Source organism: Cetorhinus maximus, chromosome 27 (assembly GCF_964194155.1).
Source record: "Cetorhinus maximus chromosome 27, sCetMax3.hap1.1, whole genome shotgun sequence".
NCBI classification, from domain to species: domain Eukaryota; kingdom Metazoa; phylum Chordata; class Chondrichthyes; order Lamniformes; family Cetorhinidae; genus Cetorhinus; species Cetorhinus maximus.
The window spans coordinates 1,845,804-1,872,084 of record NC_135905.1 but is presented as its reverse complement, the minus strand read 5'-3'; the positions used below and the strand labels follow the sequence as shown (position 1 = coordinate 1,872,084).

Sequence of the window (26,281 nt, the reverse complement as noted above, 5' to 3'; positions counted from 1 at the left end):
AAACGAAGGCCAGAGGAGGTTGCAGTGAAGGAGAGCGGGAAGGGAATGGTGGGGGCGGGGGGAGGACCTGGAAGGGTTTGAAAATGAGGGTGAGAATTATAATGTTCCTGAGAAGCACCTTGGGGCATTGATTATATTAAAAGAGTTATATAAATGTTGTTGTTGTTATAAAATAGAGGCGCTATAATAGAGAATGGGAGCCAATCTAAGTCAATGAGCACAGGGATGATAGTTGACTGGAACTTGGCTTGTGTTAGGATGGGTCCAGCAGGGTTTAGGATAGGGTTAAGTTTACGGAGGGTAGAAGATGGTCGACCATCAAACAGTGCATTGGAATAGTCAAGTCCAGAGATAACAAAAGGTATGGATGAGAGTTTCAACAGCAGATAAGCTAAGGCAAAGGCAGAGATTGACAATATTATGGAGGTGAAAGTAGGTGGTCTTAGTAATGTCTTGGAAGCTCATCTCAGGGTCAGTTACAACACCATGGTCACAAAAAGGCTGGTTCAGCCTTAAAGACTTTCCAGGAACAGGGATCAAATCAGTGGCTTAGAGAACAGTGATTGCGATGGGGGCCAAACACAATGGCTTTAGTTTTCCAACATTTAGTTGGAGGAAATTTCTGCTCATCCAGTATTGGATGTTGGATTAGTAGTATGATAATTTAGAGACAGTGGAGGGATTGAGACTTAGTGAGGTCGTGCTGGGAGTCATCAGCATACCTCTGGGTCCTGATGTATTTTCAGAGGATGTTGCCAAGGGGTAGCACATAGATGAGAAATAGGAGGGGCCAAGCATAGATCCTCGGGCCACCAGATGGAATGATGAAGGAGCAAGAAGAAAATCCATTGCAGCTACGATTAGATAGACAAGAATGGAACCAGGGGAGGATAAACCTACCCAGCTCGAGGTGAATCCTTGGAGAAGGATTGTGCAGCTAACTGTGTTAAAGGCTTCAGACAGGTCGAGAGAATGAAAAAGGATAGTTACCATGGTCACAGTCACATAGGATAGCATTTGTGACTTTGATAACAGAGTCGCTTTAGTACTGTGGAGGGTTTGGAGCGTTTCAAACATGGAGTTCTAGAAAAGACGGGCACAGATTTGGAAGGTGGCAACAAGTTCAAGGACTTCGGAGAGGAAAGGAGATTTGGAGATGGTATGGTCATTTGGAGAGACAGGGGTGTCCAGGATTGGTTTTCGAGGAGACGGGCAATGATGGAAGATTTGAAGGGAAGGGGTTTGAACCTAAGGAGAGAGGACTGTGAACAATATCAGCAAACAATGGGGGGCTAGGAAGGTAGGTTTAGTATAAAGAAACAGACTGATGGAAATACTCAGCAGATTAGGCAGCATCTGTGGAGAGAAAAAAATCTCTCTCCACAGATGCTGTCTGACCTGCTGAGTATTTCCAGCATTTTCTGTTTTTAGTTCTGATCTCCAGCATCCACAATATCATGCTTCGGTATTGATGAGTTTGGTGGTCAGTAATTTAATGGGAAAAGAGTCAAGAGAACAGAAAGGCAATCTTGTGAGTTCAGAGAGGGCATTAGAGCAAACAGGGGACAACTCATAGAAACATAGAGAATCAGAGAAATTTACAGCACAAGAGGAGGCCATTTAGCTCCCTATGCCTGTGCTGGCCAAAGAAGAGCTATCCAGCCTAAACCCACTTTCCAGTTCTTGGTCCATAACAGAGTTTTTTAAAAATTCATTCATGGAATGTAGGCATCGCTGGCTGGGCCAGTATTTATTGCCCATCTCTAATTGCCCTTGAGAAGGGGGTGGTGAACTGCCTTCATAAATCACTGCAGTCCATGTGGTGTAGGTACACCCACAGAACCAGGATTTTGACACAGTGACAGTGAAGGATGGCAATATATTTCAAAGTCAGGATGGTGAGTGGCTTGGAGGGGAACTTCCCAGAGGTGGTGTCCCCATCTGTCTGCTGCCCTTGTTGCAGTACTTCACAAGTATATCCAAATACATTTTAACTGCAATGAGGGTTTCTGCCTCTACCACCATAGAAACTAGAGAAAGATATGAGTTTACAGCAAGGGAGGGGTTGGGAAAGTGAGTAGGTGGGGCAGGGGTGGGGGGCGGGTTGGGCTCAGAGGAAGATTAGTCCGTTGGACTACTGGGAGGGAGAGAAACAGCCAAAGCAGCTAAAGATTGATCTCAATTTCACTGACAAAGAAGTCCCTGAACTCCTCACAATTGTTTTTGTTGGAGGTTAGAGGGAAAGCAGTTAGGCAAGAAGGGTTTAAAAAGACCATTTTCAGTCAAGAAGCCAGGAGTTCACTTTGCATCCCAGGATGATCCTGGAATAGTAAGCAGTTTTGGCAGAGGAGGGCAGGACCTGATAGCATTTTATGGTCCAGTCTTATCTGACGATGAATGGCTAAACCAGTTGTTCATCACGTACTTCCAAGTCTGCATCCTTTGGACTTAAGGAAGTGGAGATGAGGGCCATACCAGTGGAGGGTAGAGGGTGGAAATGACCAGGGTGAGAAAAAAATGCAACAGACAAGGTATGTTTTGTTTGAATTCTGAACAAGCCTGACACATTATTTATATAGTCTATGGGAAAATAGCATCAAGCAAGGCTCAAAAGCATCTATGGAGAGAGAAGAGGAGTTGCCATAAAGATCATCATCCTTAAAATTTAATTCTGTTTCTCTCTCCACAGATGTTATCAGGCCAGCTGATTATTTCCAGCATTTTCAATTTTTATTTCAAGGTTTATTTACCAGCATTTCAACTGCCTGAAGTCTCAGACCCACATTTTTTAAACTTAGAGAACAAGTTGCAAACACTAACCAACCAGCCCAATGGCAAACTTCAATCACTACCACAGCATCTTCTAAACCCACAACTGCCAACATCTAGAAGGACAAGGGCAGCAGACACATGGGAACATCATCACCTGGATGTTCCCCTCCAAGTCACTCACTATCCTGACTTGGAAATCTATCACCGTTCTTCCACCATGGCTGGGTCAATATCCTGGAACTCCCTTTCTAACAGCACGGTGGGTGTACCTACACCACAGGGAATGCAATGGTTCAAGAAGGCAGCTCACCACCACCTTTTTAAAGGGCAGTTAGGAATAGGCAGTAAATGCTGGCCTAGCCAGCGACGCCCACATTCCATGAATGAACAAATTTTTAAAAACTACAAACAATAGCCCAAAGGGGCAGCTGAAGTCCAGACAGGAAGTGGCCGGGTGGTCAGGGAACTCAGAGCAGTCTGGAGATTCCCATTTGTTCAGCAGGGCAGTGATATGATGCTACTTGTAGTTAATTAATTTAACTTACATGTAAGCCCAGATGAAGACAAACAAAACAGTCATGCAGCTATTAAATATTAAAAATGAAAAGCAAGTGAAAAGCAAGAGAAATGGTGATGCACCTTTAGCTAATCCTTTACTAAGTTAGAGATAATATTTCAGATGGGAATTCTGCAATACTCCTGTGAGAACCCAAATGTAAATTGCATAGCTAGTATTTTTAAAAACCATTTTTCTAAATTATAGCAAACAATACTCAGCACGGTATAATGTAGCCTATTGTTTATATATAAATTGCAAATCTCTGGTCCTTTGTACCTTAGGACAAACTCTGCCCGCCCCCTCCCCCCGCCCCTACCCACCATACCCCCATCCTCATCTCCCAGACTCTTTGGGTCAGAGATGTTCAAAGGTTAGTCCATACGCTGCACTATTATACACATAAGTATGCTCCTGGCAAATAATAAAAACATAAGAAATAGGAGCAGGAGTAGGCCATACAGTTCCTTGAGCCAGTTCTGCCATTTAGTAAGACTGCAGCTAATCTTCAAGCTCATCCATCATCTTTTCTGCCCGATTCCCATAATACTTGATTCTCAACGATGGAGCAACCACAGTCCTCTGGGTAGATTCTTAACAGGGTGAAATTTCTCCTCATTTCTGTCTGAAGTTGCCAGACCTGAATCTTCAGACTTTGCCCGCTAGTTCTAGACCAGTGTTGTCCAAAATGCTCTCTACTAGCCACATGTGGCGAATCAGCCACAGACAGGTGGCAAGTGGATGCTCTGATATACAAAAATATTTTTCCCCACATTTCGAACATGGATAAATTTATCAGAGCATGGAAATGCGAATCTGAGACTGATGATAAAAAAGCCTGCACTTCAGTGGAAACTGCAACAAAGAAACAGAGAGACTGAAAGAAAGTCAAGCATAAATTTCACCATGGATGGGAATGGAATTTACCATGAAAAGGAACGAGAATCCATTTTATTTGTTGTGTAATAAAACATTCAACAAAAATAAGGCAGAGAGTTCAAAAAACCATTTCCAAAATGTGCACAACGAGATTGACAGGAAATTTCCTCTTGGCGACAAAACTCAAGTCGACAAAATCACTCATCTGAAGTCGAATTTGAAACAGCAGCAGCAGAATTCAAAACAACTTCTTTTGTCATCTAAGCTGCTGACTTTGATCAGCTGCAAAGCGGCCTGGATTCTTGCTTGAAAAAAACCAACCGTTTCAGATGGAGAATTGGTGAAAGAAATGGAAACTGTTCTCGAAAATTATAAGCCAAAAACAAAAAAAAAAGGGACATCATGTAAAAAAAGATTGAAATCTGCTGGAGTCACCAGACAGTTAGTTACTCGTCTATTGCAAAGTTTGACACAAAATCCTGAAGCCTGACTGCGTGCATTGGATGAGTCATGAGACTTTGCAGTTTGTTTTCAGGATTCAGTTTGCACCTGAAGTTTTGGACGGTCAAGAAGAAATGCTGGGAAGTAATGGGCTGAAAACCTGCACTTGTGGTGCCGACATTCTTGATGCTTTCACCGTGTCATGAAAAAGTTTGAATTGCATTCGAAGGAGTTAGCTTCAATCATGATGGTGGTGCAGCTATGATGATTGGACGCAAATCTGGATTTGTCAGTTTGCTTAAGCAGCATCTGAAGGCGAACAGCCTTGATGGTAATGATTTGGGCTCATTTCACTGCATCTTGCACCAAGAAAATCTCTGTGCTCAAATGGCAGGGGAAGGCATGCTGAAAGATTTGATGAACATGGTTGTCAAAAATGTCAATTTTATTTGCGGTAGCGCTCTGAACCAGCGACAGCATATGGAGTTTTTGGACGAAGTTCCACAGAAATCAGATTTCACAGAAATCATTCATTTTGTGAGTGTACAGTGGTTGAGCTGTGGGAAGTCTTGCAATGATTTGATGCCTTATTCACTCCAATCCAAAACTTTTCTTGCTGAGAAAGGAAAGTTGGCAACTGACTTTGTGATTGAGGATGATGCGTGGTAATGTGACTTGTGTTTTCTGACTGACATCACCACCCACTTGAATGACATAAGCCTGAAACTTCAGGGGAAGGGAAAGTTGAATTGCGATTAGGCACAGAAGGCGTGAGGGTTGCAGTCAAAACTGATATTTTTTGTTGCGTACATGAAGAGTCAGGATTATATGAACTTCCAAATTTCCATCAGTATATGGAAGATGATGATTTTAACCTGCAGCGCTATGTGAAATTGTTGGAGAATCACTCAGCAAGTTTGACAAGCGCTTCTGTGATGTTACTTCTGTGATGTTACAAGTTTCTTTCAGTTCATGTAAGATCTTTGACATCTATAATTCTCAACTATCTCAAGCACTTGTCAGTGTGCTCTCCCTGAAGAGACGCGGTTTTGAAGCAGGTTTGCTTTCACTTCAAAGCCAGGTCAATCATCAGCTGAAAGATGTATCTGTCTTGATGCTGTGAAATCGGCTTTTGAAGGAAACTAAGTTAATGGTTCTCCACCCAGGCATTGTAAAGCTATTTCTGGTGTTCCGCTCACCTTGGTTCTGTGAAGCCACTTTTTCTGCAGTATCTTTCATGAAGTCAAAGTATTGGTCACAGATACAGGATGTAAATTTGTAGGCGGAGTTGAGACTCAGTCTGTGAAAAGTTTATTCCCAATTTCAATGTGAAAGAAAAAGATTACAAAGTGTTGCAGTTAACGTTAAATGCGCAATAATAAATCCAGTGTGTGACGATTATGCTATGTTTATTCTGTCAATGGATCCACACTGATGCTTTTTTTCTGGCTAAATAAGTTATCGTATTCCACTGTGCTGGTCTATTGCTGATGGTTTAAACTACTTTCAAAAGACTATGCATTTGTTTTATTAATATTGTATATATTTATATTATGTGGTGAAAATGGTGACCTGATCACCACAAGTTTGGTGAGCATTGAAATCGTATTGGACAACACTGCTCGAGACTCTCCAGCAAGGAGAAATAATCTATCAGCATCAAAGCTGTACACAGTACTCCAGATGTGGATTCAACATAGCCCTGTGCAATTCCAGTAAGACTTCCTTACTCTTGTAACTCCAAGTCCCTTACAATAAAAGGGCAACATACCAACTGCTTACTGTACCTGTAAGTTTACTTTCTGTGATTCATGTACAAGGACATTCAAATCTCTCTGAACACCAACACATTTTAAAAATATTTCATTTTGCTATTTCTCCCACCTCATATTTCCCACATTGTACTCGATCTGGCACTTTCTTACCCACTCATTTCCAGTTTTTCACACTGATAAAGTCATCACCACCCCACTTCTGTGAAGACAACATTGTGAAGTAATCATTAAGAACCTTTCCCACATCCTCGGTTTCCACCCAGAGGTTACCTTTTTGGTCTCTAATAGGCCACTTGGTTTGATCTTTCTGCACTCATAAAACACCTTTAATTTTCATTGATTTTACTTGCCAATGTCTTTTCTTTTAATTTTTAAAAAATATATTTCCTTTTTAAGTTCGGCGTCGCTGGACAGGGCAGCATTATTGCTCATCCCTAATTGATTTTAAGAGTCAACCACATTAGGACATTAGTGAACCAGATGGGTTTTTACAACTATCGGCAACGGTTTCATGGTCAGCATCAGACTTTTAACTCCAGGTTTTTTTTTACTGAATTCAAATTTCACCATCTGCCATGGTGGGATTCGAACCCAGGTTCCTAGAGCATTACCCTGGGTCTCTGGAATACTAGTCCAGTGACAATACCACTATACCACCATCTCCCTTCTACACTTTCTGCAGCATTAAGCTCTTAGTGTTTAACATAGCTTCCTTTTTTTTGCTTATCCTCTATGTACCTGGTCATCCATGAGGCTCTAGGTTTGGCTTCTCACCCTTTTCCTTTGTGGGAGCACCTTTACCCTGAACCACATGAATCACCTTCTCGAATGCCTCCCATTACTCTCACACCAATTTATATTCAAATAGCTGTTTCTCGTCTACTTATGCTAAACCGCTTCTCAGCCGAGTAATATTGGCTTCTTCAATTTAGGACCTGTGTTCCTATTTTATCCTTGTCCCTTTCCATAACTATGCTAAACCTAACTGAATTATAATCACTACCACAAAATAGTCCCTTGGTAGCACATAACTTGAGCATTGCTGAAAAAAGCTTTTCGTCTTGCACTCATCAGGACTGATTTACAAGAATACCAAATATCAAAGGTAACAACAATTCATACAGCATGAAGAGGGTGCTGATTGGTTGGCAAATAGACTCTGATTGGTAGAGGGGTTGCCATGGAGAACGCACCAGGGAACAGTTAACTGCTAAGCTTTTTTCAAACCAGACAGGATGACTCTGAATGGTCAAGGCATTGCCATGGGGAATGAACCAGGGGCTGTGCCCCCAGGCTCCTGTTTAGTTGAAAAAGGCACAATGCAGGGAAATGTTCTTTTTGTTTGCAAAGGACAGAGCCCTTTGTGCGAAGATATGTAGCTTCTAGCACACGAGAGTGAGCCACAGTGCGAGTCCGAATGATAATCTTAAATTAGTTGTTAGTTCAATTCTTAGCACAATCAGGATTGTTTAGTAAGTGTTATCCAATCGCAGGATCACATTTAATGCTGGTGCTATGCTCTGAGTTTTGTAAGCACGGGCTAGTTGAGTATGGTCAGTACTTTGCCTGTTGCGGACAGCAGAAGAGACGTGCTATTTGATACGATCCACCAGTTGGTGGGACGTGCGGCCTACATACCTGGCATCATACCGACACTAAAATTAATATACCACATGATTCATTTGTGTGGTAGGCAGGATGTCTTCTTGACTTGATGGCAGCATCTTGCTAGTGGAGAATACCAGTCATATTCCTACTGCATAGTAGCAGTGTCAAACAGCTACTTCACCTGTTGCTAAAATTTTTGAGACACCTTATCCTTCCAGGGTAACCTGAGGTAGACTGGGCCCTTCTCAGGACCTAAAGTGGCAGCCTTAGACCCATTCATGAGTCTGCATGATGTACAGCGAGCAATGACTGATCGAGGTAGCTAATATCATACAGGATAGCTTTGATGTGCCCTATTTTGGCATTTTCTCATGCAGTATAAATTGTTAATCCCTTTGAGATTTAGTATTCTTGCGTCTGTCCTGATAAATGCAAGGCAAAAATCTTCGACAGCACGTCTCTTTTTCCAGCAATACTACCACAAAAGCGCTTTCCTACTGATTACCTAAACTGCATTATTTCATTAACTAAATTAAATCCAGAATTGCACTGTCTTGTTGGCCTTTCCACATCCTGAATGCAACTTAAGAATTACGTGCCCTCTGTACACTTAACACTGACCGTATCCCATTTAATGTTAGGATAATTCGAAATCCCACATTATTACCTCCCTATTGCTTTTGCATGTCAGAAATTTGCCTACAAATTTGCTCTTCTGTCTCCCTTGGATTGTTTGGTGGTCTATAGTATACTGCCAGCAATGTGATTGCCCCTTTTTTGATTTTTAGTTCACCCCATATTGCCTCATTTGTTGATTGCTCCAACAATATTTTAATCCATCCCATGGTTGATATTGTTTCTTTGGTCAATATATTATCACCCAATTTCTTTTTTTCAATTCCCCTCCCAATCCCGTCTGAAAACGTTGTAACCAGGAACACTAAGCTGCAATTAGATAGTAGATGGGTAGATGCAGGAAGGATGTTGCCAATGGTGGGGGAGTCCAGAACCAGGGGTCACAGTCTGAGGATATAGGGTAGACCATTTAGGACTGAGATGAGGAGAAATTTCTTCACTCAGAGAGTGGTGAGCCTATGGAATTCGTTACCACAGAAAGTAGTTGAGACCAAAACATTGTATGTTTTCAAGAAGGAGTTAGATATAGCTCTTGGGGCGAAAGGGATCAAAGGATATGGGGAGAAAGCGGGAGCAGGCTATTGAGTTGGATGATCAGCCATGATCATAATGAATGGTGGAGCAGGCTCGAAGGGCCAAATGGCCTACTCCTGCTCCTAGTTTCTATGTTCCTATTCCTGCCTTATCTAAGCGATGTTTCAGTAATACGTCAATCTGTGCCCTCAGCTCATCTGCCTTATTCACTATACTCCTGCATTTAGGTATATACCATTAAGCGCAACCAGACTCTTTTTTTGTATACTTTCCAACCTTTGCTTCCAAACTCTCTTGCTAACTTTCTACCTTCCATTTTGAATTCCGCTTTTCTCTCTTCTGTATCTATGCTTAGCATCCCATCCCTCTAGCCTTCCCTAAAATAATAGGATCTCACAGCTTAGATGGAGAACATTCAACCCATCATGTCAATACTGGTTCTTTGAAAGAGGTGTCAAAATAATCCTACTGGCCCTGCTCTTTCCCACAGCCTTGCACAGTTTCCTTCTTCAAATATTTATCTAATGTCCTTATGAAAGTTACAACTGAATCTGTTTCCACTAACCTTACTGGCAGTGCATTCCAAATCATAGCAACACTCTGCATAATGTTTTCCATGTGGTTTGGTTCTTTTGACAATTACTCTAAATCTGTGTCCTCTGGTTACCAAAGCCTTCTGCCATTGGAAATTGTTGCCCTTTATTGAATCTGAGGATCATCTGCAAACCTTCACTTGACTCTCTTGTACCATCACGTCTGGCGTCCCCAAGGATCTATTCCTGATCCTGTCCTATTTCTCATCTGCATGCTGACCATCAGTAAGATTGTAAGAACACAGGAACACAAACAGGACATTTAGCCCCTCAAACCTGTTCCACCATTCAATGAGATCATTGCTGATTTGCGCCCTACCTCCGTATACCAGCATCAATTGTTATTCGGAGAAGAGTTCCAAACTTCTGCGACTTTTTCTGTGTATCAGTGTTTTGTAATTTCATGAAAGGTCTGGCTCTAATTTTTAGACTATGATCCCTCGTCCTAAACTCCCCAACCAGCAGGACTGCTCCCCTTAATATCATGAAAACTTCAATCAAGTCACACCTTGACATTTTAAATTCCAGGGAGTTTGCTTAGTTTGTATACTCGCTCCCTGTAATTTAACTTTTGCAGTCTGGATATTGTTTTAATAAATCTTCACTGCACTCCCTTCAAGGTCAATATTTCCTTTCTAAGGTGTGGTGCCCAAAACTGCTGATGTTTTTTTTAATTCATTCAAGGGATGTGGGCTTCGCTGTCTTGGCCAGCATTTATTGCCCATCCTAATTGCCCTTGAGAAGGTAGTGGTGAGCTGCCTTCTTGAACCGCTGCAGTCTATGTGGTGTAGGTACACCCACAGTGCCGTTAGGGAGGGAGTTCCAGGATTTTGACCCAGCAACAGTGAAGGAACGGCGATATATTTCCAAGTCAGAGGGTTAATGGCTTGGAGGGGAACTCCCAGGTGGTGGTATTCCTATGTACCTGTCACCCTTGTCCTTCTAGATGGTAGTGGTTGTGAGTTTGAAAGGTGCTGCCTAAGGAACTTTGGTGAGTTTCTGGAGTGCATCTTGTAGATGGTACACACTGCTGCCAATGTGCATCGGTGGTGGAGGGAGTGAATGTTTGTGGATGGGGTGCCACTCAACCAGGCTGCTTTGTCCTGGATGGTGTTGAGCTTCTTGAGTGTTGTTGGAGCTGCACTCATCCAGGCAAGTGGAGAGTATTCCATCACACTCCTGACTGGCGCCTTGTAGATTGTGGACAGGCTTTGGGGAGTCAGGAGGTGAGTTACTCGCTGCAGGATTCCTAGCCTTTGACCTGCTTTTGCAGCCACAGCATTTATATGGCTAGTCTAGTTCAGTTCTGGTCAATGGTAACCCCCCAGGATGTTGATAGCGGGGGATTCAGTGATGGTAATGCCATTGAATGTCAAGGGGTGATGGTTAGATTCTCTCTTGTTGGAGATGGTCATTGCCTGGCACTTGTGTGGCACGAATGTAGCTTTCCACTTGTCAGCCCAAGCCTAGATATTGTCCAGGTCTTGCTGCATTTGGACATGGACTGTTTCAGCATCTGAGGAGTCTCGAATGGTGCTGAACATTGTGCAATCATCAGCAAACATCCCTACCTCTAACCTTATGATGGAAGGAAGGTCTTTGATGAAGCAGCTGAAGATGGTCGGGCCCAGGACACTACCCTGAGAAACCCCTGCAATGATGTCTTGGAGCTGAGATGACTGACCTCCAACAACCACAACCATCTTCCTTTGTGCTAGATATGACTCCAACCAGCGAAGAGTTTTCCCCCTGATTCCCATTGACTCCAGTTTTGCTAGGGCTCCTTGATGCCACACTCGATCAAATGCGGCCATGAAGTCAAGGGCAGTCACTCTCACCTGACTTCTGAGGTTCACCTATTTTGTTCATGTTTGATGTGGTCTGCTTAGGATTTTGCATAGTTGAGGCATGACTTCTACCCCTTTGTATTCTACTCCTCTAGATAGAAAGGCTGGCATTCCATGAGTCTTTTTGATTATTTTCTGTACCTGTTCAAAACTGACCTACCTTTTACAAATCCATACTGGTTCTCTCTGATCAACTGAAAATTTCCAATGTGTTCAGACACCCTATTACTATAGACTTTACAAATATCCCGCCAATAGATGTTAAGCTAATTGGTCTATAATTCTCCAAAATCAGATCAACCATGATCTTATCAAATGGCAGAGCAGACTCAAAGGGCCAAATGGTTTACTCCTGCTTCTAATTTGTACGTTTGTAAAATAGTGTTGCACTTTAGCTGATAACACATTTATTTCAGCATCAACATCCTTCTTATGGTTCATATTGATCTTAAGCAGTTTGCCGTTAAGAAAATGAAGAGGGGTTAGAGAAGGCTCACGTGAAGTATAAACACAAGCAGAGGTCAGAATGATCTGTGTGTGTGCTTCAACATTCTGTGCCAGTCATGAAACCCTATTCCAAGAAAAAGCAATGCCTCAGGAAACAAGATGGAAAAAATGGAGTATGGAACAGGGGAGAAATTATATTTATTATCCATAACTTTACTGTTACAGGAGAACAGAAAGACCTTGTCAGGGACATTAAGAGTCATAGTAATGTATTCCTTTCCTTACCGGAAATGGGGGAAGCTGCATTTCCATTCCTGACACTCCTTCTCCAGCCTCTGTACACGAGAACATTTCTTCTCTTCAAACAGAAGCTCATCAATCTCACAGAACATTTGTTGAACCTGCTGTGAGGTTGCTTTCTCAAACTCCTAGGACATGCAATACATAGGAAGAAAGTGCATCATCACTTTCTGCACTGAAAATGAAACAGGATTTAAAATCTGCGGTCCTCTGTTAGCCAGTCGGTAAAATCACTGAGCACAGCAGCACCATGCAAATCCTTCCTGTCTCCAGGGCACAGGGCTGCTCAATTCAGAGAATTTACTCAATCAACATGCAGTGGAAAAGCACTACTCACATTGTCACCCCAGGAGAAGGTGGAACTGCAGGCAGTGGAGATTCTGGTTCCTGCATAGCTGTTTACAGCAGACCAAGGGTGTCCAAAATCATCCAGCAAAGGTTGGCTGCTAGTGTCTTCAGAAATCTCGGAATCACTGCAACATCATCAGATAGATATAAATACAAATCTACAACATGGGAAAATGCTGCATGCACAGAATAGAACATCCATTGTGCATCAAAACCTAAATTTCTCATATCCTGACTAGAAGAAAGCAACTATTTGAGGGATACATTCAGCATATTAAATTGAAATGCTGTTCAGAGAGAAGTCAAGATAATACAAATATTTTTAGCTTTCTTGTTTCCTTATTTTATCAATACTAGTGCTTCTCCAGGCATTCTTCTCGAGCTACAATCATACCAGCCAGGGAAAACAAACTCCCTGATTTTCAACCTGCACCTGACACAATATTATCCTGTCAGAAATTCTCCGCCCTGCCTGATGGCACTGGCTCATGTTGGGACCGAGCTGTCCTTCTGCACATCCATACATACAGACACATGATTAAAAGAAATCTTTAACACAAGCAAAGTACTAATACCTTGAAAACGCTCACAATACGAGGCTGTTTTCCCTGTGCCCGTTGCGTTTGCCTAGCTGTGCAAATCACAAGGTGATAGATTCCACACACTGTCAGGGCTAGTCACAGCAAGACTTGGGATATGACCTTTCTGGACCATGGAAGGAAACAGTAGCCACTATTTCTCTTCCTGACAATCAAGTAGCACTTGCCAGAGCTGCATGTATGGACATCACGTGGAAACTGGATCAAGCTCACTACTTTGATTCAGACGTACAAGAAATGGAACGAGCAGAGGGGGAAATGCTCTAAAAAGGGAGAAAGGGCAGGAGTGGAGAAATCAGGATTATGCAATTCCTCATTCGCTCCCCCCCCCACCCCCACCAATATGAACTTATTTTAAACAAAAGAACTTCTTTTTGTTTAAAGGACAATACTAGTGCTTTTTGTCTATCTATGACAGGATAACCCCGGAAGTGCAAAATGTTTTAGTTTGACAGGCAATATGATCGGCGCAGGCTTGGAGGGCCGAAGGGCCTGTTCCTGTGCTGTACTTTTCTTTGTTCTTAAAGTATCTTGCACAATCTCAGGACATCCCCGAGCAGCTTATTGACAATGAATTACTGTTGAAGTGTGGTCACTGTTGTAATGTTGGAAATGTGGCAGTCACCTTTGCAACAAGTTCCCATAGTCAGCAGTGATGTTGCTTAAGGGATGATTATTGGCCAGAACCAATATTTGCGCATCTCCCATTGGCAGCTCAATTGTCACCATCCTATATGTGTGAGACAACAGTATCTAAAGACTCCACCAACTCACTGTCATCCTCACCAGACTTCCATACAAACTTTGCTCACTGTACAGAACAACGGTCAGGATCCTGCTTGATCTCTCCTCTCTCTTGCATAAGGATGCTGGGGTTGCTGACTGCACCCTTCCTGAGATAAGCTTCATCTATACAGACTACAAATCCAGTCTCAGTCACCCTGGTCAGACTGATTGCGACACAAATGGTGCCATTTGGCCCCATTAGGCATAGCACGAGGCTGACTTTTCAGTTTCTGCAGGCACATTGTTCCAGGACTTTTTAATAAAACACCACAACAGTACAATACAGCTGGAACAAGTAACACTCATACCCACTACAGGTGGAGTCCACGTCCTCGACGCTGGTGATGGGAGAGGGAGTTGAAAATGTTTCTAGTTTGTCTGGCAGTGGGTGATTCTCAACGCTGCATCGCAACAGGTCTTGTCTGTGGAAATACAAAGCAACTTTTAAAACAACTTGGTTGATTTTTTTTCCCTTTGCAAACAGACAACTAATTATGCTGATTATACTGCATATAGATATGGATAAAAAATAGAAATAGAGATAGATGGGTGGGTCTCCCAGGCAAATGCTTACATCTAGTCTTGGATCTAAGGCAAAAGTAGTTGCAGCTTGGTCTGTCCCTTTAGCGTCATTGCTCTAAATTCACAAACACAGCAGTTGTAGCTGATGAGGACACATCACATAAATTTACGTTTATAGATTTCAGGCTCCAGTATAGGCTGGCATTCTATCTCTTTTTGAAAAGGGTTCTGCATTTGTAACAAAGTGTGCAGTAGATAACTCTCACATGTACATTGTCGAGGTGAGTCTGAGGTGATGTTGATGCTGGGGTGAAAGTTTGAAGTAGATGCTCATCTCCACTGAAATAATTTGTAACTAAGTTTCTGTCCAGAAAAAAATGAAATACATTTTTGATTGGGTTGTGGAACATAATTAATGTTTCCCCTACCCTCTGCAGCTGAATGACAGCGCGTGTTAAAGTGGGACCAGACAATAATTTTTGAAATGATGAAAGATTGAGAGAGTAAATGCGGAGAGATTGTTTTCACCATTCATTAGATCAATGAAAAGGGAGAACAGACAGGATTATGCCTAAAATATAGTTATTAGAACATGCATTGCTTCAGCGTAAGCAGCTATTGTCACTGAGACTAAGTTTTATGACACAGCAGTTGGTAAAATCCGAAAGGGAAACTTTAAACAACTGTCATAACCTATATTTTCAATTGGTATGTTTGAGATGCAACTCGGAATTCAGAAATCAAACCACCAAGCCTCCAGAGGTTCTTATGTAAATTAAACTAAACATTTATTAATGTTAATAAGAAATTAAATACATACACTTCTACAAATTACTACCATAATAACTATTAAACAAATCCCCAAATTAATCACTCCCAGGTAATCTTCCCCAAGGCAACAATAACCCACAGACTTAAACAGACACCAGGCAAAGCACATTTTATCTTATGAATTCAAAATGAGGTTCCTTTCAATTTGTTCCTTCACAGACAGTTGTAGGTTTACAGGCTTAGATCTTCCATGCATCTGACTCCCACACAAAACTCTTCTGTATATACCTAGCTTTCCCTTTGAGTGCAAATTCTCACTGTATCACCAAGCTCTTTGAATTCCACCTCTTCTAACGATAAAACCCCTTTCATAGTACCAAGTTTATTAGTAATATAAAAATATTGCTTGGAGTCTCCTAGCTAGGTGCAAGATTTCACCCCCAATCTTTGAATGGTTTATTCAACAAAAAATGCAAATGCACCCTTTACCTTACCATTTAACATCTCAAAACTGCTATACATAAAAGCCCCACGCTAGCTGGCTTTAATCCAATTAACACACACACACACACACACACACAGACCCTACTACAAGTCAAATTTTAAAAAACTTTCCAATAACATCATACACATTAATATCTCTTCATGACAATAAGTTCATTTACAGGGACATTTATACATATTTGAAAATGGAGAATATAGAACGATACAGGGAAAGGGGACCAGAGCAGATCTCTTCAGTTGAAAATTCACCATTGAGGTAGGTGTGATTAGTCCATTGGTCTGTGCTTCAGTTTTTAATCAACCTGCGATTCAAAATAAATCTGGTAACAACTACTCTAAAAATTTGCAGTAAAAACATGAAGAACTAATGCTTAATTTTCCCCAATTTAGCTGTCTCTGATGCAAAAAAAAATCATCATTTGATAATCATTTTGTGAAATCTTCCAGCTTACACATTTAGAAAAACTTGCAAGGTGCTGTTATAAACTGAGGAAAATAAAAAGAATATTGTAGCAGTTTCTGGAAATTGGAATTGGCCTGAAGCACCATTACAAGTGGGATCAATACTCAGCAGCTCTTGATATGCCACAGCCTGTATGCCTGCATTGTAGCTGTCCACGTTAGTGGATGAGAGTTGGCAAGTTGATGCAGTGCACCTTGTAGATGGTACACACACTGTACATCCATGGTGGAGAGAGAATGGGCAAGGTGGTCAATGAGGTACCAACCAGGCCTGGATCACAGCTACCCACGACTCTCACTCCTGGATCGCAGCTCTCCACGCTCCTGGATCGCAGCAGGAAGGTGAAGTTGTGGTAGAAAATCAGACATTATCTTAACGAGAGGGACGAAGGGCTCAGTCCAGCTCCTAACGCCTTTTAATGCTTTCATAAACTTTTTACTTAAACGTGTCCTGCCGCCTGGGCTCAGATTGAACATTTTCACTTAGACTTGTAACAGACTTTGAAATCTCTGAACATGTGCAGTTCACCATTTCGATTCTATACTGATCAAGGTCAGATGTATCGTCTAAATGTTTTTTCTAGTAATTTCTGATGCTTTTCAAAAATATTTGAGAAAACGAGAAGGCAAACTTCAAAATGCTTTGATCAGATAAAAAATAGCAGGAGGAGCGAGATGGCTTCCTCCTGGTTCCTATGATCCCACAGGTGAAGGAGCGGGTGATATGGTCCCAGGTCAGGAGGCTGTGGGGTTTGGTGGGGAACTTGCAGGTGGTGGTGTCCCCATGGGTGGGCTGCCCCAGGGAAGACCCTGGGTTGGGAAGGGGTTGGGAAGGGGTTGGGGAGCTGACGCAGTGCAGCTTGGAGATGGGACACACACTGTGGAGAGAGAATGGGGAAACTCCTCAATGAGATCCCGGACCAGGCGGCTCATTTCCATTTGTTCATGGAGACTGGGCATCACCGGCAAAGCCAGAATCTGTCCCCCCACCCCGCCCCGCCCAGCGCAGGAGGCGGTGCTGCAGGGACACAGCAGCGGTTAGAGGGGCTGAGCGGCCTCTCCTCGCTCTCCGGAGGGAACCCGGAGCCCAGGACCCGGCTCCCCAACACCGCCCGAAATGAGAAAACCTCCCGGCCTGAGGCCCGGTATTCCCGGCCCCGGTATTCCCGGTGATCCCAGCCTCAGGCCCGGTATTCCCGGCTCCGGTATTCCCGGCCTGAGTCCCGGATTTCCCGGCCCCGGTATTCCCGGTGATCCCGGCCTCAGGCCCGGTATTCCCGGCCCCGGTATTCCCGGCCTGAGGCCCGGATTTCCCGGCCCCGGTATTCCCGGTGATCCCGGCCTCAGGCCCGGTATTCCCGGCCCCGGTATTCCCGGCCTGAGGCCCGGATTTCCCGGCCCCGGTATTCCCGGCCGGCCCCGCCCCGCACTCACATCTCCGGGGTGTTGGGGAGCGGCCTCCGGCTGTATCTGTGGATCATTCCGCCGCCTCTCGCTGCCGGAAACAGCTCATCCTCCGGCCGGCCGCCTGCCTCAGAGCCCGGACTCTCACACAGGGGGGGATCCCAATCCCGGGCTCTCTCCGCTCTCACTCCCGGGGATTTGCCGCCTGACTAGGCCGCGCTGCCATGGAAACCGGCTGAGGCCCGGGGACTGCTGGGAGATGGAGTTCAAACAGGAGAAAACTTCATCCAGACACATCCCTCTACAAACTTCATCAAACTGCAAAATTCATCAGACTAATCAAACTGCAAACATCATCAAACTGCAAACCTCATCAAACTAATCAAACTGTAAACTTCATCAAACTGCAAACCTCATCAAACTAATCCCTCTGCAAACATCATCAAACTGCAAACTTCATCAAACTGCAAACATCATCAACCTGCAAACTTCATCAAACTAATCCCCCTGCAAACTTGATCAAACTGCAAACTTGATCAAACTAATCACACTGCAAACATCATCAATCTGCAAGCTTCATCAAAATAATCCCACTGCCCACTTCATCAACAATCCCACTGCAAAACTTCATCGAGCTGCGAACTTCATCAAACTGCTCCCATTGCAAACTTCATCAAACTAATCTCTATGCAAAGTTAATCAAACTGGACACTTCATCAAACTACTCCCTCTGCACACTTAATCCCACTGCAAACTTCATCAAACTGCAAACTTCCTCAAACTAATCCCAATGCAATCTTCATCAAACTACGAAATTCATGAAAATAATCCCACTGTAAAATTCATCAAAATAATCCCACTGCAGCCTTAATCAAACTGATCCCACTGCCAGCATCATCAAACACATCTCCCTGCAAACTTCATCAAACTGCAAACTTCATCAATCTGTAAACTTTATCAGACTGTAAACTTCATCAAACTGTAAACTTCATCAAACTAATCCCTATGCAAATTTAATCAAACTGCAAACTTCATCAAACTAATCCCTCTGCAAACTTAGTCAAACTGCAAACTTCATCAAATTGATTCCATTGCAAACTTCATCAAACTGCAAAATTCATCAAACTGCAAACGTCTTCAAACCAATCCCACTGCAAACTTCATGAAAGTGCAAATTTCATCAAACTTCAAACTTCATCAAACTAATCCCTCTGCAAACTTCATCAAACTGCAAACTTCATCAAGCAAATCCCCCTGCAAACATCATCCACCTGTACTTCATCAAACTGATAATACTGCAAGCTTCATCAAAATAATCCCACTGCCCACTTCATCAAACAATCCAACTGCAAACTTTATCGAACTGCAAAGTTCATCAAACTAATCCCACTGCAAAATTCATCAAACTGCAACCTTCATCAAAAGAATCCCACTGCAAATTTAACCAAACCACGAAATTCATGAAAATAATCCCACTGCAAAATTCATCAAAATAATCCCACTGCAGAAATAATCAATCTAATCCCTCTGCAAACTTCCTGAAACTGCAAACTTGATCAAACTAATCCCAATGCAGATTTCATCAAACTGTAAACTTAATCAAACCGCAAACTTCATCAAACCAATCCCACTGCAAAGTTAATCAAACAGCAAACTTCATCAAACTAATCCCCCTGCAAACTTCATCAAACTGCAAACCTTATCAAACTGCAACCTTCAGCAAACTGCAAACTTCATCAAACTGCAAACCTCATCAAACTGCAACCTTCATCAAACTGCAAACTTCATCAAACTGCAAACTTCATCAAACTGCAAACTTCATCAAACTGCAAACTTCATCAAACTGCTAACTTCATCAAACTGCAACCTTCATCAAACTGCAAACTTCATCAAACTGCTAACTTGATCAAACTGAACCCACTGCAAACTTCATCAAACATTTTGGAAGGTCTAATACAGGCAGCAATTACACAGTAAATGGCAGAACCCTTAATTGCATCGACGGGCAGAGGGATCTGGGTGTACAGGTCCACAGGTCACTGAAAGTGGCAACGCAGGTGGATAAGGTAGTCAGGAAGGCATATGGCATGCTTGCCTTCATCGTCAGGGGTATTGAGCATAAAAGCAGGGAAGTCATGCTGCAGCTGTATAGAAGCTTGGTTAGGCCACACTTGGAATATTGCGTGCAATTCTGGTCAGCACATTACCAGAAGGATATGGAGGCATTGGAGAGGGTGCAGAGGAAGTTTACCAGAATGCTGCCTGGTCTGGAGGTTATTAGCTATGAGGAGAGGTTGGAGAAACTCGGATTGTTCTCACTAGAGCGACGGAGATTGAGGGGCGACTTGATAGAAGTTTACAAAATTATGAGTGGTATGGACAGAGTAGATAGTCAGAAGCTTTTTCCCAGGGTGGAAGAGTCAATTACTAGGGGACATAGATTTAAGGTGAGCGGAGAAAACTTTAGAGGAGATGTGCGGGGCAAGTTTCTTACGCAGAGGGTAGTGAGTGTCTGGAATTCGCTGCCAGAGGAGGTGGTGGAAGCAGGTACGATAGTGGTGCTTAAGAGGGAGCTTGAAAAATACATGAATAGGAGGGGAATAGAGGGATATGGACCCCGGAAGTGCAAAATGTTTTAGTTGACGGGCAATATGATCGGCGCAGGCTTGGAGGGCCGAAGGGCCTGTTCCTGTGCTGTACTTTTCTTTGTTCTTTGTTCTTTGTTCTAATCCCACTGCAATCACCAAACTAATCCCACTGCCAACTTCATCAAAGTACTCCCGCTGCAAACTTCATCAAACTGCAAACTTGATCAAACTAATCCCAATGCAGATTTAATAAAACTGCAAACTTCATCAAATTGAACCCACTGCAAACTTCATCAAACTGCAAACTTCGTCAAAATAATCCCACTGCAAACTTCAAAACAATCCCTCTGCAAACGACATCAGTCTGCAAATTTCATCATACTGATCCCACTGCAAACTTCATCAAACTTCAAACTTCATCAAACTTCAAACTTCATCAAACAATCCCACTGCAAATTTCATCAAACTGCAAACTTCATCAAACTGCAAACTTCACCAAACTGCAAACTTCACCAAACTGCAAACGTCATCAAACTACAAACTTCATCAAACTGCAAACTTCACCAAACTGCAAACTTCACCAAACTGCAAACTTCACCGAACTGCAAACTTCACCAAACTGCAAACTTCACCAAACTGCAAACTTCATCAAACTGCAAACTTCATCAAACTGCAAACTTCATCAAACTGCAACCTTCATCAAACTGCAAACTTCACCAAACTGCAACCATCATCAAACTGCAAACTTCATCAAACTAATCCCTGTGCAAACTTCATCAAAGTGCAAACTTCATCAAACTGCAACCTTCATCAAACTGCAAACTTCATCAAACTGATCCCTGTGCAAACTTCATCAAACTGCAAACTTCATCAAACTGCAAACTTCATCAAACTGCAACCTTCATCAAACTGCAAACTTCACCAAACTGCAACCTTCATCAAACTGCAAACTTCATCAAACTAATCCGTGTGCAAACTTCATCAAAGTGCAAACTTCATCAAACTGCAACCTTCATCAAACTGCAAACTTCATCAAACTGATCCCTGTGCAAACTTCATCAAACTGTAAACTTCATCAAACTAATCAAACTGCAAAATTCATCAAACTAATCCCACTGCAAAGTTCATTAAACTGCAAACCTCATCAAACTGCCAACTTCATCAAAGTACTCCCGCTGCAAACTTCATCAAACTGCAAACTTCATCAAACTAATCCCAATGCAGATTTAATAAAACTGCAAACTTCATCAAATTGAACCCACTGCAAACTTCATCAAACTGCAAACTTCATCAAACTGCAAACTTCATCAAACTGATCCCTCTGCAAACTTCATCAAACTGTAAACTTCATCAAACTAATCCCACTGCAAACTTCATCAAACTGCAAACCTCATCAAACTGCAAACTTCATCAAACTGCAAACCTCATCAAACTGCAAACCTCATCAAACTGCAAACTTTATCAAACTAATCCCACTGCATAGTTCATCAAACTGCAAACGTCATCAAATGGCCAACTTCATCAAACTAATCCCTCTGCAAACTTCATCAAACTGCAAACTTCATCAAACTGAACCCACTGCAAACTTCATCAATCTGCAAACTTCATCAAACTAATCCCTGTGCAAACTTCATCAATCTGCAAACTTCATCAAACTAATCCCTGTGCAAACTTCATCAAAATGCAAACTTCATCAAAGTGCAAACTTCATCAAACTGCAAACTTCATCAAACTGCAAACTTCATCAAACTGCAAACTTCATCAAACCAATCCCACTGCAAAATTCATCAAACTGCAAACCCCATCAAACTGCCAACTTCATCAAACTGCAAACTTGATCAAACTAATCCCATTGCAGATTTAATAAAACTGCAAACTTCATCAAATTGAACCCACTGCAAAATTCATCAAACTGCAAACTTCGTCAAAATAATCTCACTGCAAACTTCATCAAAACATAAACTTCAAAACAATCCCTCTGCAAACGACATCAGACTGCAAATTTCATCATACTGATCCCTGTGCAAACTTCATCAAAATGCAAAGTTCATCAAACTTTATCAAACTTCAAATTTCATCAAACTGCAAACTTCATCAAACTGCAAACTTCATCAAACTAATCCCTGTGCAAACTTCATCAAACTGCAAACTTCATCAAACTAATCCCTGTGCAAACTTCATCAAACTGCAAACTTCATCAAACTGCAAACTTCATCAAACTGCAAACTTCATCAAACTGCAAACTTCATCAAACTGCAAACTTCATCAAACTGCAAACTTCATCAAACTGCAAACTTCATCAAACTAATCCCTCTGCAAACTTCATCAAACTGCAAATTTCATCAAACTGTAAACTTCATCAAACTGCAAACTTCATCAAACTGATCCCTCTGCAAACTTCATCAAACTGCAAACTTCATCAAACTAATCCCTGTGCAAACTTCGTCAAAGTGCAAACTTCATCAAACTAATCCCTGTGCAAACTTCATCAAACTGCAAACTTCATCAAACTGTAAACTTCATCAAACTGCAAACTTCATCAAACTGCAAACTTCATCAAACTGCAAACTTCATCAAAAAAATCCCACTGCAAATTTCATCAAACTGCAAATTTCATCAAACTGCAAACTTCATCAAACTGCAAACTTCATCAAAGTGCAAACTTCATCAAACTGTAAACTTCATCAAACTGCAAACTTCATCAAACTGCAAACTTCATCAAACTGCAAACTTCATCAAACAAATCCCTGTGCAAACTTCATCAAACTGCAAACTTCATCAAACTAATCCCTGTACAAACTTCATCAAACTGCAAACTTCATCAAACTGATCCCTCTGCAAACTTCATCAAAATGCAAAGTTCATCAAACTTTATCAAACTTCAAACTTCATCAAAACAATCCCACTGCAAAATTCATCAAACTGCAAACCCCATCAAACTGCCAACTTCATCAAACTGCAAACTTGATCAAACTAATCCCATTGCAGATTTAATAAAACTGCAAACTTCATCAAATTGAACCCACTGCAAAATTCATCAAACTGCAAACTTCGTCAAAATAATCGCACTGCAAACTTCATCAAAACATAAACTTCAAAACAATCCCTCTGCAAGCGACATCAGACTGCAAATTTCATCATACTGATCCCTGTGCAAACTTCATCAAACTTCAAACTTCAAACTTCATCAAACTACAAACTTCATCAAACTTTATCAAACTTCAAACTTCATCAAACTTCAAACTTCATCAAAACAATCCAACTGCAAATTTCATCAAACTGCAAATTTCATCAAACTGCAAATTTCATCAAACTGCAAACTTCATCAAACTGCAAACTTCATCAAACTAATCCCTGTGCAAACGTCATCAAAGTGCAAACTTCATCAAACTAATCCCTGTGCAAACTTCATCAAACTGCAAACTTCATCAAACCGAAAACTTCATCAAACTGCAAACTTCATCAAACTGCAAACTTCATCAAACTGCAAACTTCATCAAACTGCAAACTTCATCAAAACAATCCCACTGCAAATTTAATCAAACTGCAAATTTCATCAAACTGCAAACTTCATCAAACTGCAAACTTCATCAAACTGCAAACTTCATCAAACTGATCCCTCTGCAAACTTCATCAAACTGCAAACTTCATCAAACTAATCGCTGTGCAAACTTCATCAAAGTGCAAACTTCATCAAACTAATCCCTGTGCAAACTTCATCAAACTGCAAACTTCATCAAACTGCAAACTTCGTCAAACTGTAAACTTCATCAAACTGCAAACTTCATCAAACTGCAAACTTCATCAAAACAATCCCACTGCAAATTTCATCAAACTGCAAATTTCATCAAACTGCAAACTTCATCAAACTGCAAACTTCATCAAACTGATCCCTCTGCAAACTTCATCAATCTGCAAACTTCATCAAACTAATCCCTGTGCAAACTTCATCAATCTGCAAACTTCATCAAACTAATCCCTGTGCAAACTTCATCAAAATGCAAACTTCATCAAAGTGCAAACTTCATCAAACTGCAAACTTCATCAAACTGCAAACTTCATCAAACCAATCCCACTGCAAAATTCATGAAACTGCAAACCCCATCAAACTGCCAACTTCATCAAACTTCAAACTTCATCAAACTAATCCCTGTGCAAACTTCATCAAACTGCAAACTTCATCAAATTGATCCCTCTGCAAACTTCATCAAACTGCAAACTTCATCAAACTGCAAACTTCATCAAACTGCAAACTTCATCAAACTGCAAACTTCATCAAAGTGCAAACTTCATCAAACTGATCCATCTGCAAACATCATCAAACTGTAAACTTCACCAAACTGCAAACTTCATCATAGTGCAAACTTCATCAAACTGATCCCTCTGCAAACTTCATCAAACTGCAAACTCCATCAAACTGCAAACTTCATCAAACTGCAAACTTCATCAAACTGCAAACTTCGTCAAACTAATCCCTGTGCAAACTTCATCAAACTGCAAACTTCATCAAACTGCAAACTTAATCAAACTGCAAACTTCATCAAACTGCAAACTTCATCAAACTGATCCCTCTGCAAACTTCATCAAACTGTAAACTTCATCAAACTAATCAAACTGCAAACTTCATCAAACTGCAAACTTCATCAAACTAATCCCACTGCAAAGTTCATCAAACTGCAAACTTCATCAAACTGCAAACCTTATCAAACTGCAAACCTCATCAAACTGCAAACTTCATCAAACTAATCCCTGTGCTAACTTCATCAAAGTGCAAACTTCATCAAACTAATCACTGTGCAAACTTCATCAAACTGCAAACTTCATCAAAGTGCAAATTTCATCAAACTGTAAACTTCATCAAACTGCAAACTTCATCAAACTGCAAACTTCATCAAACAAATCCCTGTGCAAACTTCATCAAACTGCAAACTTCATCAAACTAATCCCTGTGCAAACTTCATCAAACTGCAAACTTCATCAAACTGATCCCTCTGCAAACTTCATCAAACTGCAAACTTCATCAAACTAATCCCTGTGCAAACTTCATCAAACTGCAAACTTCATCAAACTGCAAACTTCATCAAACTAATCCCTGTGCAAACTTCATCAAACTGCAAACTTCATCAAACTGATCCCTCTGCAAACTTCATCAAACTGCAAACTTCATCAAACTAATCCCTGTGCAAACTTCATCAAACTGCAAACTTCATCAAACTGCAAACTTCATCAAACTAATCCCTGTGCAAACTTCATCAAACTGTAAACTTCACCAAACTGCAAACTTCACCAAACTGCAAACTTCATCAAACTGCAAACTTCATCAAACTGCAAACTTCATCAAACTGCAAACTTCATCAAACTGCAAACTTCATCAAACTGCAAACTTCATCAAACTAATCCCTGTGCAAACTTCATCAAACTGCAAACTTCATCATAGTGCAAACTTCATCAAACTGATCCCTCTGCAAACTTCATCAAACTGCAAACTCCATCAAACTGCAAACTTCATCAAACTGCAAACTTCATCAAACTGCAAACTTCATCAAACTGCAAACTTCATCAAACTAATCCCTGTGCAAACTTCATCAAACTGCAAACTTCATCAAACTGCAAACTTCATCAAACTGCAAACTTCATCAAACTGCAAACTTCATCAAACTGATCCCTCTGCAAACTTCATCAAACTGTAAACTTCATCAAACTAATCAAACTGCAAACTTCATCAAACTAATCCCACTGCAAAGTTCATCAAACTGCAATCTTCATCAAACTGCAAACCTTATCAAACTGCAAACCTCATCAAACTGCAAACTTCATCAAACTAATCCCTGTGCTAACTTCATCAAAGTGCAAACTTCATCAAACTAATCACTGTGCAAACTTCATCAAACTGCAAACTTCATCAAAGT

At 41.5% G+C, this 26,281-nt stretch overlaps 1 protein-coding gene across 4 annotated transcripts in view; it reads right to left on the bottom strand.

The window, feature by feature from the left end:
- Nucleotides 1–19,232, bottom strand: part of LOC144668501 (protein FAM149B1-like) — a 139,474-nt gene extending 120,242 nt beyond the window's left edge. For all 4 annotated transcript variants that reach the window (XM_078530529.1, XM_078530532.1, XM_078530531.1 and 1 more), the window contains exons 1-4: nucleotides 17,815–19,232; nucleotides 14,430–14,543; nucleotides 12,726–12,861; nucleotides 12,374–12,516 (exon numbers count right to left, since the gene is read on the bottom strand). In XM_078530529.1, coding sequence (XP_078386655.1) covers nucleotides 12,374–12,516; nucleotides 12,726–12,861; nucleotides 14,430–14,543; nucleotides 17,815–17,861 — 440 coding nt within the window. In that variant the 5' untranslated portion in view covers nucleotides 17,862–19,232. The remainder of the gene's footprint in view (nucleotides 1–12,373; nucleotides 12,517–12,725; nucleotides 12,862–14,429; nucleotides 14,544–17,814) is intronic.
- Between the last annotated feature and the right edge of the window lie 7,049 nt (nucleotides 19,233–26,281).